The following is a 16,117-nucleotide window of genomic DNA, read 5'->3' as shown; positions in this document are numbered from 1 at the left end:
AAATGATTACAGGACATCACTTGGGGGCAACTGAAAAGTAACAACTTGAATATGTGTGCTTGTAACGTAGCTATTATTAGAGGCTGTGATTTTGTGTATAAAACCACTTGTATTTACTAGCCAGTTGCTAATGAGAAACTATACCTTGTGTTGTGTGGATTTGTTACTTGTAAAAGATGTTAGAGCATGCAAATTTGCAGCAGCTGCTAGAAAATGCTAAGACAAAAGCTAGAAAGATTCTAATGATGGTAGTGTTATAAAGCAGGTAACGGAACAAATTAAGAGGGTGAGAGAACTCCACTGGTAAGAAAATTCTTTGGCTGGTTTCTCACTGCCATCAGCATTTTCAACATGCTGCTGTAACCTGTAATAGTTACTCTGGTAATGTCAATCTGTGTGTGCTTTGCCACAGTAGCAACTTGTTACTGGGTGAAGCAGGTGAAACTCTGCATTGACAACGAGGTACAAGAACTGAGGTTGGCCAAATGCCTGCTGCCACAGTCAAGGGCAAGACTGGGTTGGCCTCTGTGTTTGCCACCAAGAAGAACCTTCAGCTCTGCTGTTGGCTGCAACCCAGCAGGCATGGAGCGATGGGGACACATGCCATGCCAGACCTTGATGTGAGGGGATGGCCTCCCCTGTTATCAGAGAGCCATCCAGGAGAAAAAGGGCAGACCCAGCAACCTGTGATTGACCTATGTTGAAGAAATATGGAAACATGCTAAGATCTTACACATGGTGTATGAGGATGGGCAAGCCTTTTGGCTGGACAATTCGTTAGGTGAATGGGGACTGACAGGTTGGCTGGTTGCTCTAGTAAAAGGTGGACTAATGGTGTTTATTGTCATTTTAACTATTTTGATTTTGTTGCTGTGTATTTTTAATGTATCCAACGAATGATAATGAGTGCTACAAAGCGTGTTTGGCTTGTATAGAAAGAAAAAAGGGGAGATGTGGATGATTTTCTGGCAAAGAACAGCCATGTGCCCAGATCAGCAAGTGCCTACGTGGAGTTCGACATGAACCATGGAACAACAAAAGGTGAAGGAGGATGGGAGCGAGGCACTGGGAGTGAGAATCCCAGTAAGATAAGAAGGAGCTGGAATTTACTGAGTTGATAAATTGAGGACTGTTGGAAAACTTTGAAGGTCAGGTTCTCACACCTGTGCTTAACCAATGATATGTTAGTTGTTAAGGGCCTCCCAGATATGTATCCAATCACAATGTGCCAAGTTAGTGAAAACAACTTTAAGAAATAGTATATAAAGAGTTAGTTTTCTAGAATAAATGGCTTTGTCTGATCACATTGATCTCCGACTGAGTCCATTCCGCGACAGTGCCCGGCTGTCTGAATCAGGCAGGGCTGGGGAGACACTTGATGGCTCTGGGATGGGCTCTGAGAGCTGCCGATGGCAGCCTGCAAAGCACCACCCAGCACCAGGAGAAGCCTCACTCAACGTTCCCAGTCTCGCAGGCACACTGTAACTCTCTGAGCCCAGCCTATCAGCCAATTGCTCACCCAAAGTGTTATGGACTTGTTCAGCTACACGCTGGGTGTTTTGTCCAGAAGGATACTGTGAGAGCCAGTGTCAAAATCTTTGCTAAGATCTCCAAAAAGTACAGCCATTGGCTTCTGTTGGTCAACTAGGTGGGCAACCTTGTCATGAAAGGAAATTAAGTTAGAAAGCAGGACTTGCACAGAATCATAGAATCATAGAATGGTTTGGCTTAGAATGGACCTTAAAAATCACTTAGTTCCAGCACCCTTACCATGGGCAGGGACACCTTCCACTAAACCAGGCTACTCAAGTCCCTGTCCAGCCTGGCCTTGACCACTTACAGGGATGGGGCACCCACAACTTCTCTGGGCAGCCTATGCCAGTGCCTCACAACCCTCACAGTGAAGAATTTTTTCCTAATATCGAATCTAAGTCTACCCTCTTTCAGTTTAAAGCCCTTCCCCTTGTCTCATTACTACATGTCCTTGTAAAAAGTCCCTCTCCAGTTTTCCTGTAGCCCCTTTCAGGTACTGGAAGTTGCTTTCAGGTCTCCCCTGAGGCTTCTCTTCTCCAGGCGGAACAAGCCCAGCTTTCTCAGCCTGTCTCCATAGGAGAGGTTAACCATTGTGAATCTGTACTGCCTCTGGCCAGTGACTGCATTGTCTCTCAAGTGCTTTTCAGTACCTTCCAGAATAACCTTCTCCATAATTTTACCAGGCACTGAAGTGAGAGTGACAGGCCTGTATACCATGGTCTTCCATCTTGCCCTTTTTGAAAACTGGGACAACTTTTGGCAGCTTCCCATTGACAGAGACCTACCCAAACTCCCAAGACCATTGAAAAATAATAGAGAGAGGTCCAGCAATGATAACGGCCAGCTCTTTCAGTACCCTGGGATGAATCCTATCAGGCACCATAGATTTATTATCCTGGTTTCCACTAGGATAGAGTTAATTCTCTTCCTAGTAGCTGGCACAGTGCTGTGTTTCAGCCTCAGTCTGAGAACAATGCTGATAGCACACGGATGCTTTAGTTGTTGCTCAGTAACTCTTACCCCAATCAAGGACTTTTCAGTCTCATGCTCTGCCAGTGAGGAAGGGTACAGGAAGCCAGGAGGGAGCAGAGACAGGACACCTGACCCAAACTAGACAAAGGCGTATTCCATACCACAGCACATCATGCCCAGGATATAAACTGGGGGAAGTTAGCCAGGAGGCTGCTGATCACTGCTTAGGGATGGGCTGGGTGTTGGTTGCTGGGTGGTGAGCAACTGCATTGTGCATCACTGCTGTTTATTGTTTGTTTTCCCTTTCCCCTTTTAGTTTTAGATTCTCTCCCCTTGTTACTTCCCTTATCATTACTAGTTTTTCCCAATTATTAGTAGTCTTATATTGTACTTTAGTTATTAAACTGTTCTTATCTCAACCTGTGGGGTTTACATTCTTTCAGTTCTCTTCCCCATTCTGCCCAGGAAGGGGAGGAAGAGGGGTGAGCAAGTGACTGCATGGTACTGTGCTACTGGCTAGGTTTAAATCACGATGCTTATGTACATCCAGGTGGAAAAGAAAGTCTTGAACATGTTCAGAGTTGGCTGGGAGTTTATCATCCTCACAGTCATGCTCTTCTGAATTTGAATGCTAATGTGTCGATGACTTTACTGGGGCACTCGCTAGCACTTCAGTAATGGGGTCTCATCCCATTCATGTATTTTGCATCCCACTGCAACTCAGAGTGGAGCACAGACTCCCTAGGATCAGCAGGAGGCTGCGCATACATTCAAGATCCAGAGGGAAAGGCAATACAGACAGGCAACATCAAACTGGCCAGCTCTTTCCCAGGCCCCAGGGGACCTAACTTCCACAGTCACCTTGGCCATGTCCCGGTGCTGGGTTTGCTGTCTAAAGAGCTCTTTCACTGCTCTCTTATGTGCTTGCTCTCAAAACCAGGCATACTCTTCTGAACAAAAACTTCCATTTTCTTCAGTCTTTCACTGGGCAAAAAAGTTAGACCTGAGGCATGGATCTGGAACATCTTACTCCAGCTGTCACCTAGCAGGATAACCAGTTTGATAAAAACCACCTGAACTTTTGTCTTACCAAGAGCAGCTGATGGAGGCAGAGGAGCAGCCTGGCTAGAGCACAGGGGAAACCAGAGGGAACACCTGTATTTGCATTCCCTTGCGTGCAATCCCACTCACACTCATCCTGGTGTGTGGGTCCCCAGCCAGCAGGACAGAAGCCCTGGAGGGATGGGTTTCCTGAAGCAGGAGCAGTCAGCCAAGGACACTCTTTGCCCTCTGACAGCTCATAGGCCACCCAGGCTGCCTTCCTTCTGGATGCCATTGGGCCGCCAGGCTAGTAGTCCTATCTACCTAAACAGATGAGGTGAAAAGGAAGTGTCTGGGGGTAAAAAGATGAGGAGTGATGAAAAAAGTTTTTTAAAGATCATTCACCTGGCAAGCACAGTTGCAATAATAAGTTTGATCCATGCCCACGTACATGAACACACTCCGCTTCCTGATGGTAGATATTTGGGCCTGGGTATCAGGAACAGTTTCCTCTCCCTTGGGTATGGTGCTTGCAGTTCTATGAACAGTGGCTGGTAACACTGGACAGATAGACCTTGGCAATACAGAGCTCTGTACACATCAGTCACAGCTTCCTCCTGTACCAGTCCCAAAGGCTAATCTGCACCAGCCTGAACTTCGTGAGAAAACTCATGTGAATCCTTCCATCTCTCTGCCATTCCAGAGAATGGCTCAACAGCCTCTTCAAAATCCCCCATGTTGCAAGGAGAATTGCACCCTTGGAAGTGAGGAAAACCTTAGAAAGTGTTGTGTCATTTCATTAATCCAGAATGGTTATGAAATTGCTATCCCTTGCAGGTAGTAAAGGAGACTGCAACACACGTTCAGGAGCTTGCTGCAATGACTCGCATTTAGCGATGATTGATGACTCGCAGGATTTAGCACTGAGTTGTCAGTGCTGTCAGATGTGCTCATCACGATTCTTGTACACACAATCAACCAACAGCTGAGATGTGGTATCCACATCTGTCAAGCCAGGGTGTATTGAGTTTATGTAGCAAGGTTTTTGTAGCAGGCTGTGCTGCAGGATGGCCTCTAAGAATTGATCAGGGGCTGCCCAGTGCAGACTCGATCTCTTACAGCTGGCTCCAAAGAGACTCACTGCAGGACATAGCTGAGCCCATCACCCATGCTGGTGGTGCCTCTGTGAAAACATATTTAAGAAAGGGTCAAAAATGCTGCAGGGCAGCTGCAAGAGGAATGAGAAAAACAGGACAAAAACAGCTGTGCAGGTCAGAGTGGAAGGAAGGGGAGAAGGAGGTGCTCAGACTCCAGAGCAGATTTCCAGCAGCTCATGGAGAACCACAGTGAAACAGATATCCACTACGCAGTCTGTGGAAGACCCCATGCTGGAGCAGGTGAAGATTCCTCAAAGGAACTCACAACATAGACTCCTGGTAGGACCTGCAGCCTGTGTTTAGGAGTCCATACAACAGCAGCTTTTCTGGCAGGATCTGTGACCTTGCAAGGACACCATGCTAGAGCAGACTGTTCCTGAAGACTATACCCTGTAAAAAAGACCTATACGAGAGCAAACACTGGAACGAGGATGGAGCAGCACAGACAAGCGTTACAGCCTGGCCATCACCCCCACTCTTCATCCCCCTGCACTGCTGGGGAGGAGGGGGTAGAAGAGACAGGAATGAAGGAGTGCAGCTGAGCACAAGAAGGGAGGGGAAGGTAGTTTTAGTTTTGCCTTTGTTTCTCATCATCCTACTCAGTTTTTAATTGGCAATAAATTAATCATCCCTGTGCCTATTTGGTCTGTGACAGAAATTGTTCAGTGATCTGTTTTTATCTCACCCACAAGCATTCTCCAACCTGTGGAGAAGTGGCAGAGCAGCTTGGAGGGTACCTGGTAAGCAACTAGACAAAGTCAAATCCACCAAACTCATGGAGGCAGTAATACAGGACAGACAAAGGGAACATCCTGGGTCAGCCCTGAGAGCTACTGCTGTGTACTCAGAGAAGGCCCAAATCCAGAGAGCAACACCCCACCTGAGCCCTGTGCCTAGCGCATACATTTAGCAGAACACCTAGGGTGCGCCAAGATGGGTGAACGTTGCCTAAAGCAAGGAAGTCAGGAGGAGTTGCTTTATTGCCAAGGTTACAGACAAGACACGTCTTCAAGTACGTAGTGGTAGGGCATACAGAAGAGTAAAAGAGGCTCCTTGTGAGCTGCAAAGCAATAGGACACAAGGTAAAGACACAGGATACAACAAGGGAAATGCAAAGACTTAAAAAAAAAAAAAAAAGAAAAAGAAGTTTCCCATGGGAATACACCAACATTAGAAGAGTAGCACAGCGAAGTTGGGCTCCTTCTCTTGTTGTTCGTTTTAAACAAAACTTTGAAATACTCCGTACATATATTTTAATACTACAAGAATACAGGATGGCTTTATAAAATTGATACTTCCAGTTTTTTGAGAAACCATAAAAGTTACATACTAGCAATATTCTATCTTTATTAACTCAATAGTGCATACACATTCAAAAGTTTTACACATTTCCCAGATATCTTTTAACAAAGAGAAATCACATAAGGGTGTTTTTTTTTTTGTTCTTGAGGAAAAATGCAGTTTTAACAAATGCAGAACTTTAAGAAGTGTTCTGTGGAAAGTGTGCTACAGTTTTTCTTCTGAGAAATTAAACCAAGATGATCTGTTGACAAATCCTTTTAGCACTCTTAGCATCAATGGCTGTCTCTCAGGACTCTCTAGGAAGGAAATCCTGGGTGAAGGCAGTTGACTGGAAGGCGCTGCTGGTGCTTCTTGAATGTAGCTGGTTAGAGTTTCTGTCTGAGGGGTGCTACTGCTGGTCTCTGGCATGGTAAGTTTCTGATCAGCTGCTGTTTCTTGAAGTTCAACTTCAGCATTTCTAATGTCACCATCTAAGTTTCCCCTTCTGGTAGGAATACTCAACTTTTTGGCTACTTCTTCAGTTTCCTCGACAACTCTGTAAACATCTTCAGATTCTCTCCTTCCCAGAACAGAAGATGGAGACTCTTTTCCTCTCTCACTTACCTGAGTGGTGCCTGTCCAAGTAACACTGCTGCAACTTCCATCAATTTGTAGCTCCCTGCTATCACTATCAATTGTAATCACTGGTGGAGAAGAGTGTGATAAGTTACTTGCATGACATTTCCGGTGTTTCTTTTTATGCTTTTTCTTTTTCTTTTTAAGTTGCCTTGTGGCTTCTGTTGTTTTTCCTTCATAGACAATCTCCACACTTGGACTTCTCATCTTTTTTTTCTTTTTCTTATGTTTTATGTCACTGCCTGCTCGATTGTCTGAAAGGGTGTCTTCATTTTTGTAGCAGTCACTGAATTTTGAGAAAGTCTTCTTGGGGTCACTTTCTCTTTCTAGATTTGTGCTCTCCGTGAATGCATTCTCCAGGTGGCGAGTTTTGTACTTCCTTTTTCCACCAGGTTTTTCACTTTTCATTCTCTCAGTTCCCCTCGGAGGAGTCCTTGACCTGTTGCTTGATCGACTCCTTGACCTGCACCTTTCATAACAGTAATAGCGTCTCTCACGAAATCCCCTCTGGGTGTGTGGATCTGCCCTTTCAATAAATGATCGTATCCTATATTCTGGACTAGGAGATTGCCTTGAGTAGGTATCATGAGACTGAGTCCTCCTCCTGCTGGAGGATTCATAGCCATCTCCAAACACCTTTCGACTACAGAAAGCATGTCCCCACTGGTGTCTATTTTGATAACTGTCTTTTACATAATAACGATCACTGTCTCTACTTCTTGATCTCCTTTTGCCATGGCCTTTGCTACGTGATCGTGATCTGCTTACTTCTCTGGACGGAGTGCTCTCATGACTAAAAGAGCCTCTCTGGCTTTCTAGAGAGACTTTGCTTTCATGAGCCTTTGACCTCTTGCTGCTTCTTTTGCTTCTACGTTTGCTACTATCTCTGCTTCTTGATCGTCTCCTTTTAGTTTGGCTTTTGCTATGATGCTCCCCCCTAGACCGATGCCCATGACTGTTTCGTGAACAGGATTGTGGGCTCCTGGACTTTCCCTTTCTAGACAATCTGTGATTCCAAGGAGAGCACACTGTGTCACTCCCTGGAGGGGGGCTCCAGCTTAAGACCTGTGAAGTCAGATCTTTTACCTTATGTTTGTACTTCTCATCATCTTTTGTCTCTGTCTTCTCAACTTCAGGAGATAAGCAGCTTCTACAGCTACCTACATTCTCCTTGTATGTGGTGGAATGTGGCGATAAACTCCTGCTTGGTTCACTATCACTCCAGCTGCGACAATGGACTGGCTGCTGTTTTTTCACATCTTCGTTTTTCTCTTCCCTGATGGGTCCCTCAGAGTCTGAGGACAGCTCAACGACCTCTGGTGTCCTCTCGGCTAGTGGCTTAACATACCGAACAATAACACAATTGTCTGAGGAAGAATCACTGTCATTGGAGTCAGCATTAGCCTGTAACTGAGTCTGCAGATTGGTTCTTTGACTCTTTGTAGCAGAGCCTTCATCAGAACTTTCTGACATCTCCAGAGTCGCAGGAACCTCTTCTGAAATGGAATAAGAAGGCCCTGGAGTTTCATCATCCCAGGGAGCCTGGCTGAGACCAGTCACAGACAAACTGTTATCTGGGCCTTGAGAATACGCTGTATCTGGAGATATTGTAATAACTGACAAGTCTGAGCGGCTTCCTTCATCGTACGATGGTGCAGGACAATCATAATTGGCGTGTCGATCATATGCTTCTAAGTTAAAAGGACAACGGGCAAAACTGATGAATTCATGTAAGAAATGTTCAGTCCGATCCAACAAAAAAGGCTTTACCTCATCAGCAAAGGCCTGACTCTCCAGATCATACTTAGTCACATTGCTCATGATAATGTGCTGTACAATACTAATAAAAGACGCATGGGGACCAAACAGGACTGTAAGTTCTCGCTTCAACCAAGGGACCAGCCTGTGAAGGCAGGCAGGGTTGCGGCGGAAAAACTCTGCTGAAATATCTCTGTAGCGGCCACCATCCTGAATGCTACGAATACGCACACCAGTACGGTACAGAGCTCTGCGAAAGTTGATCGAGTCCTCCACCTGCATCTGCTGATGAGCTCTGCTCAGTGCGCTATCCTGCCTCCTTGCGGCTGGCCTCCTTATCATCTGCTGCATCTCTCCATTCCTGTGCTGCACTGGTTCGCTGAAGGATCCTTCAGAAAACAGTGAATTATCTGGAGGAGACAGCGTCCTTTGGGAAGGAGAACGGCCAGCGCGACGATCCCCCGTTAAGGTGGTACGGTAACGAAATCTCCGGCCATCAGGGCTGGCAAAAGAGCCGTTTTCCAGAGGGCTGAGTATGTACTCCTTGAAGTCATCTTCTGCACGAATTGTATGGAAAATAGAAAAGAAGGGCTGCTTGCAAAGGGGGCATTCTGCTTTGTTTTTTGACCACTCCTGGACACAGCGGAAACAGAACCTATGCAAACAGCGATCCAGATAGGCAACATTGTCAAATCTATCCAAGCAGATGGGGCATTTAGAGTCAGGAGAAGCATCTGTTGGCAGCTTGCTTGTGCTGGCTTTTGGTGAAAAGCTGCTGTCTCCTGAAAACTCCTTATCTGCTGAAGTCATGTTCTGCAAAGAGAGAAAATATCATTGTTAAATCAGAGATACAAAAAATGAAAAGCCTAGACACAGAAACTCACAATAGCCACCCTTAAGGTGGCAAAACCCAGTGCTAGCACTGAGTGAACACTGAACAAAGATGCACGACAAGCTAACTGCGTTGCCTGGTTTCTCTTCACAGTGAGATCTGGCTCTTTAGTGCTGCAAGTTTTAAACTGAGCTTGAACTATGATGGAGACAACAGGCAGGAATATCTTCTTCCCCACTCATATAAATACTGCTTTGATATGATCAGTAAGTTTATAATTAACATGGCATCCTCCAAAACACACTTCCAAAAGATGCCAGCATTTACATGGGGTGCTGGTCAATGAGAAACTTAACATGAGCCCGCAGTGTGCGCTCACAGCCCAGAAAGCCAACAGTATCCTGGGCTGCATCAAAAGGAGCATGACCAGCAGGTCAAAGGAGGTGGTCTTGCCCCTCTACTCTGTTCTCGTGAGACCTCACTTGGAGTATTGTGTGCAATTCTGGTGTCCTCAGCATAAAAAGGACATGGAACTGTTGGAACAAGTCCAGAGGAGGGTCACGAGGATGATCAGGGGACTGGAGCACCTCCCGTATGAAGACAGGCTGAGAAAGTTGGGGCTGTTCATCCTGGAGAAGAGAAGGCTGCGTGGAGACCTCACAGCAGCCTTCCAGTATCTGAAGTGGGCCTATAAGGATGTTGGGGAGGGATCCTTCATTAGGGATTGTAGTGACAGGACAAGCGTTAACGGGTTAAAACATAAACAGGGGAAGTTTAGATTGGATATAAGGAGGAAGTTCTTTACTGTGAGGGTGGTGAGGCACTGGAATGGGTTGCCCAGGGACGTTCTGATGCTCCATCCCTGGTGGTGTTCAAGGCCAGGCTGGACAGAGCCTTGGGTGGCATGGTTTAGTGTGAGGCATCCCTGCCCATGGCAGGGGGGGTGGAACTGGATGTTCTTAAGGTCCTTTCCAACCCTAACTATTCTATGATTCTACACATGAAAAGTGCGAGAACAGTTAGTTCTGTCCTTTAAAAATAAAAGTCAATACAAGCAGTTGCTTCTCGAACTAAGCTACCAGTTTACAAGTTCAGCTTGACCTGTACTGTTCCTGCACTCTTTGCCCATATGCTGCTGGGCACTCATGCTGGAGCACATACAGCCTGTTGAACTAGACAACTTCCTGGGATGTGTTCCAGCCTAAATTAGCCTTTGTTTTTATAGCTGGAGTGACATTGCTACACCATAACCAGGTACACACTGCCTCTCTAGTGCAGTAACCCTGCAGGCAGCCAAGCGTGGTCAGTTGTGAACCTATTTCTAAGTTATTTCAGGTATCAGCATTATCCTACAGTTATAACTGTGGAAATAAGTTGCCATGCTACATTAACACTCATTAGCCCACCTTTTGCAGCAGGCCCTGGAGCAGATCGTAACCGGCTGCAGGAAGTGGGGCACGAAGTGAACTACGCAGGCCAACCAGACACACAAACACGGACACTCGCGGGGCACCCATGGGCAGTAAGAGGATCCCACCCTCCGGTGCGCCACCGCCCGCCCGCTGCGCGACACCTCCCACCGCCCACCGGCAGAGCCCGGCGCCGCCCGTACTCACCGCTACCGTGCCCTCGCTCACCGTGCGAGCTGCGGCCGTCTTCAGCCTGCGGCGAATCCGGTAACGTCCGGCGCCGGCAGCCTCCCGCCGCTCCTCTCCCGGGGAGCCACGGCGGCGGCCGCCCTCAGCCAAAGGCCGGAACGCTTCTGACATGGGCGGCGGCCCGAACGCTGTGTTACCAGGTAACGTTCGCCCCTCACAACCACCCCGGCAACGCCAGGCCTCCCGCACGCCGCCGGCATCGGCGCGGGCGCTGTTTTGATACGTCACTTCCATACCACGTGATGACATCCTGGTGGCAGTATTTCATCAAAGCCTCCGCGGGGCGGGGCTGAGGGCAGGGCCGACGATGGTTGTGCCGAGGCAGCGGGATCCGCGCCCGCTCTGTCGGTTGGTGCGTGCCGCGGTCGGGGAGAGGCCCGGGAGAGGGGAGGGAAGGAAGGCGGATTTCCCGCCAGGGGTGAGCAGGGCTGGGTGTGCTTCGTGGTGAAGGCAGCGGACACCGGGGCTCGGGGGGTGACCGAGGTCCTGGTGCCGCCGCCGCCGCCGACGCCGCGCAGTGTTCTCTGTACCGCAGGTGCTGGCCGCTGTGGTGGTGCTTACCTGGGGCTTCGTTCTGTACGGGGCACGAGTGGCCGCCCAGAGGCAGCTGCAGAATATTCTCCTGGCCCAAAGGAAGCCGTAGGCGATGAGGGAGCCCGCGAGACGCCACCTTGAGCCATGCGCTGTCTCCGAGGAAACGGAGGAATCCCCGTGAAGGCTGGAGGAGCCCTGTGGTCAGCTGGGCAAATAAAGCATAAATATTGTTCAGAAAGAGGAAGTAAATAAAGCATAGACAATTGTTGGGGAAAAAATGTCTCCTTTTTGTACTAGCGCGTGTCTGTGAGGGACAGACATACCCATTCACACAAAGAAAAGACACTGAGGCAGCCACCTCTACAGCTTGCCTCAGACAGGGTGCTGTCTTCTACAGCACCGCATGTAATACTCCCAGGACTCACATAAAACATGAACAGAGCAAACCATGCCCCTTTTTTACAGCCCTTAAGGATTGAAATTCACTAGTAAAAGCACATGTGGGTACGCAGATGCCCTGAGTACCAGCATAGCCTCTCTGCATCTGATAACACTGCCCTGTATTGTGTCATTTTATTCATACACACCAGCTGGTCCAGCTCCCTGCTCATAAACAAGCATGCACTAACACACCCAACAGATGCTCCACAGCCTCGGATCTCCTCAGGTTCCAGCACGGCTCTATGCCTGATAGCATGCCTGGCCCAGGGCCTCCTACTCACCAGCTAGGCCACCCTGTTAAGGAGCTACATCCCTTCCCCAACACTTTTCCCTGTTATTTCAGGGATATGAACCACTATGGATCCCCAGCAGGCAGCACCAGGCACTTGGGCTGTGACCTGCAGTCTTCCTTCATGTGTTGGTGCAAAGACTCACCCGCTTTACTCACCCTGGTTGCCTCAGTAGCTGCACATGGGACACACATAATTCCAGTTGTGTCCTAGCAGCTGAGCCTCTTTCCCATAGCCTGCACAACCCAGCAGCATCTCATTCCACCCACAGACTTCCTGAAGCCAGAGAAGGCCTTCCCCTGGGGAGGCCTGGCCCTGCTTCCTAACTGCCTTGGTCAGTGGCAGGGGTTTTCCTCACTGGCAGCTTTGTGGGAGAGTGTGGAGGGGCCTTGGTCTCATGCCCTGCACAGCAGCCACAGCACCAGCAGTGCCCAAGCTTTGACAGTGAGAACCGCAGTCCTTTTGAGGGGCACAACCCCCAGCCCTGTTTCTGGTTCCCCCTGGCTCCAGGGACGATGCCCTTCTTGGCACAGGAAGGAGGTCAGCAGGATGCTCACACTATTTGATTACTGCCTTTTACCATCTCCCACGGTAGCTGCATCACTCTGTAAATACATGAAAATCATCACAGAACCCAGCAGTGCCACCTACAAAGGTTTCTGTGCTGACACGGAGGCTCTCAGCCTCTCCACTAACATCTATTCTGAGCCAAAGCTGAGCATGCTGTCCATACAATAAAAGCTCAGCACTGGTACGCTGTTGTCCCCACTATGGTGTTCAAGTGGTCGCCAGGCACAGTTATCTTTTTCCTCCCCCTGGCTAGCTGGACACATCAAGCAGCATGGCACTACCAGTAGGAATGACCAACGCAGGCCTGGACAGCCTGTAAGAAAGGGTCTCTGACCACCAGCCTGCCTCTTTGGTTTTCCACCTTTGTTTCAGGCATACCACTGGCATGCTCGTGGAGCTGCAGGTGGGCAGGTATCAGTCACTGCAGGGTTTAGGCTTGCTCCACTCTTCTGCAAACCTACCAAGGGTCATTTTGCATCCACCAAGAGAGAAATCACAAAGCATTCTTGCTTTGCTCCTCCTGGGTAGCCAATGTTCATGAACAAGCAGTGCTGATTTACCTGCAAGCTGCCACCAGCTGGCAAAATACTCCCCAGCATCGCTCCCAAGCTTGCTTGCCGGTGCTGCAGGCTGAAGCGGAGCAGGCTTCTGGGAAGCAGCAGCACCAGCTGAATTTCTGTCCCCCGAGGTTAGCTGCTGCTTGGTGTGTTCAAGGATGCCTCTCCAACAGCCTCTGGGGTATCAAGAGCTGCCTGCCTGTTGTCTCTGGTCCCTGAAAGTCCAAGACACAGCCTACAACTGCACACAACAGAGATGAAAATCCTGCAAATATCCCTGGTGTTGACTAGGACCTTGCACGTTGACATCAAGGAGGCAGAAAGAGAACTTGCTCTTTTAATGGCATGGTCTGTAGCTAACCAAGCAAACTGTGTGGTGTTTCAGTGGATTTTAAGAGAACTGAGAGTCTCAAGAGCTTTTTCTTCCCTGCCGTGCCCTGGCTATTCTCCCTCTTCTCTCTCCTCTGCTGCTACTCCAGCACCATGCCAAGAGTTAATGTCAAGGATCTAAGAAATATCCTCAGCTCCACATCCTGGTGTTTGCCCAAAGCCACATCAGGATGATGTTAGCAGCAAGAAGTAACTTTTTTCTCCTGGGTAACATGCGAGTGGGGTCAAAGTCCCCACAGAGGCTGGGAAATACCTCCTTCAAGGCTAATGGGGTGGACAGTTTGAAGCTTCTTTCTCTGCCTCTCACCCTTCTGCTTGCCTCTGCTACCTACCCAATAACAGTAGCTCTTTCTAGAAAGCAAGAATTAAAATCATGTGCATTCTAATGATTTGAAACTGCCATCTCAACAAGAAAAGTCTTAGCATAGTGCCACTAAAATCATCATAAAATATGCACTGAAGAGCTCCACGTAACCAGAGAAATCCCAGAAACTTGAGGTTTTGACTCATCTCAGTTTTCCACATTGGAGTGTGAATTTCCTTCACTTTTCTTCTTCTTCACAGAATATATACATTGGCTTGAAGACAAGGCCGTAAGGATCATTATCCAGGATCACGATCCTGAGACATGGATTGAAAATAATTAAAGATCTCTAGTAAATACCTAGTCATTGGAAGTAAAAGAATATAAGCTCAGTGTATTGTCAATAGCAGCATTAAAAATTTACTTCCTGTGCAGTTTTGATGATAGTTGTCTCATTTCTTAACATGCTAAGCTACCTCTCTCTGAAGCCGTCTCTGAAGCAGTGTCCCCTTCCCTTTCAACCTCTCTGCTCAGCTTGTACTCATGTGCTTGCTTATGAAAGTCAAGAAGCACAATCAAATCCTCTCAGCTTGGTTCTGGGATGCTGCAAGAAGGGCTTGGACCCAGTGCTGAGCATCCATTGTCCTCAGCCACAAGGATGCAGTGCAGAGCAGAAAGTATGTGTTTCACCTCTGAAGTAGTACAGCCAATAGTTATGTTTAGGCAGCATTAACCATTCAGATGTGATCATCAGAGATGGCTAAAGGAATATATTCATACTGCTGATTAAATCCTCCTCAGATCTTTCTTCCCTTTTTAATCCTTTTTAACAAAGCATAGCTTGTTTATCAGAGCAAGACTGGTTTATTAGCCCTGAAGTGGTTTGTTTGTTTGTGTAGGTTTCAGGGAGTTGTTTGGAAAAATTGTGATCAGCATGCTTTTGATTAGCACAGCTAAGAGGATTTTTGTTTAATGAAATGATTACTTGATTCAGCCAGGTATACAGCCACAGTAATAGCTGCTTCAACAGATACAAAAGATTCTCCTTCAAATACATCCTTGCCTCACTAACATGAGGCAGTACCCATGGTTACATGTTAATTATAAGGTTGATAAGAATATGTATGGATAGTTAATGTTATAGCTGAGTTATTTGATGAAGGCTATTGAAAATAGTCAAAAAGGGAAACAAAATTGTTAGCAGACATGTTAGCGTGGGCTAAATTTGGCCTTAAATAACTTTAACATACTGACAATAATAAATATTATTTATAGTCTATGATAATAAGTTTCTCCCAGATCACACCAGCAAGGATGTTGGAACATAACTGCTTCATTCCTGGAGGAATTATTCAAGCTCAAGCTACAGTTTAATAGAGCCCACTACCTGCTTAATGATAATGATATGCTTTCATTATCATCTCTATCATTTATGCAATACCACCTGTAACCTAATAGCTGTATAAATACAGATTTTGGTAAATATACACAAGTTCATGGTGAACAGAAACCTAAGAATCTTTTAAAATCCCAGTAGTGACCATGCATAAAATGCATATAAATCTAAAGACTGTACTTCAGACAAGTAGCTTCCACATTGTCACAGACCAAGAAGCAAAAGCTAAAATTTCGTGGTGAAAGAGGAAAAAGAATGTATGCATGGTATGAGACAGAAAAATAAGGGTAAGAGACACAGGAAAGCAGAAGACAACGCTGAGCTCAAAGAAGGGTGACATGTCAGAGGACCCTGACCAAGGACATTACCACTGTTTTGTGATTAGAAACACTGAACAGTTCACAATTCACAGTTCACAGAATGATCTGGGTTGGAAGGGACATTTAAAGATCATACAGTCCAGCCCCTAAGGTTGCAAGGCGTTTTTCCACCACTCACATACTCCACACCCCTGGACTTCCACACAAATTGTGAAAACAGAGGTCTTAAATCCTTATCTATTCAGACTTCATTGCACTCTCTTAGCCTCCTTGTAACCCTTCAGTCCTGGATTCAGCAGTAGCAGTCATTTTTCTCTTTCTTAGTATCTGGTGCAGTGCTGTGGTTTTGACTTTCAGCCTGGGAACAGCACTGATAACACCGATGTTTTTAGTTGATGCTCTGTGATGTTTAGTCTGACCAAGGACTTTCTGAATCTCATGCTGTGC

General features: G+C 47.1%; 1 protein-coding gene across 2 annotated transcripts; it reads right to left on the bottom strand.

Annotated features, from left to right (window-relative positions):
• Positions 1–5,939: 5,939 nt before the first annotated feature.
• TOPORS (TOP1 binding arginine/serine rich protein, E3 ubiquitin ligase) lies at positions 5,940–11,067 on the bottom strand. Of its 2 annotated transcripts, none has more exons than XM_080638027.1 (2): positions 10,827–11,067; positions 5,940–9,191 (listed from the first exon to the last, which is right to left on the bottom strand). In XM_080638027.1, exons 1-2 carry the CDS (start codon positions 10,977–10,979, stop codon positions 6,210–6,212), a joined length of 3,135 nt encoding a protein of 1,044 aa, XP_080494153.1. In that variant the 5' UTR covers positions 10,980–11,067; the 3' UTR covers positions 5,940–6,209. The 2 variants fall into 2 exon arrangements, with proteins under 2 accessions (XP_080494153.1, XP_080494154.1); XM_080638028.1 differs by having other exon boundaries at positions 10,848–11,067.
• Between the last annotated feature and the right edge of the window lie 5,050 nt (positions 11,068–16,117).

The sequence above is a fragment of the Psittacula echo genome (genome assembly GCF_963264785.1).
Source record: "Psittacula echo genome assembly, chromosome: Z".
NCBI lineage: Eukaryota > Metazoa > Chordata > Aves > Psittaciformes > Psittacidae > Psittacula > Psittacula echo.
The sequence above is the reverse complement of the archived record's forward strand: the minus strand, read 5'-3'. Positions and strand labels throughout refer to the sequence as shown.

What these genes read in the sequence shown, in the direction of transcription:
- TOPORS (XM_080638027.1), bottom strand. Translation starts at nt 10,979, where the DNA reads ATGTCAGAAGCGTTCCGGCCTTTGGCTGAGGGCGGCCGCCGCCGTGGC. An exon ending in TGAGCGAGGGCACGGTAGCG is followed by an intron (nt 9,192 to 10,826) that starts GTGAGTACGGGC and finishes CTCTCTTTGCAG; the next exon opens with AACATGACTTCAGCAGATAA.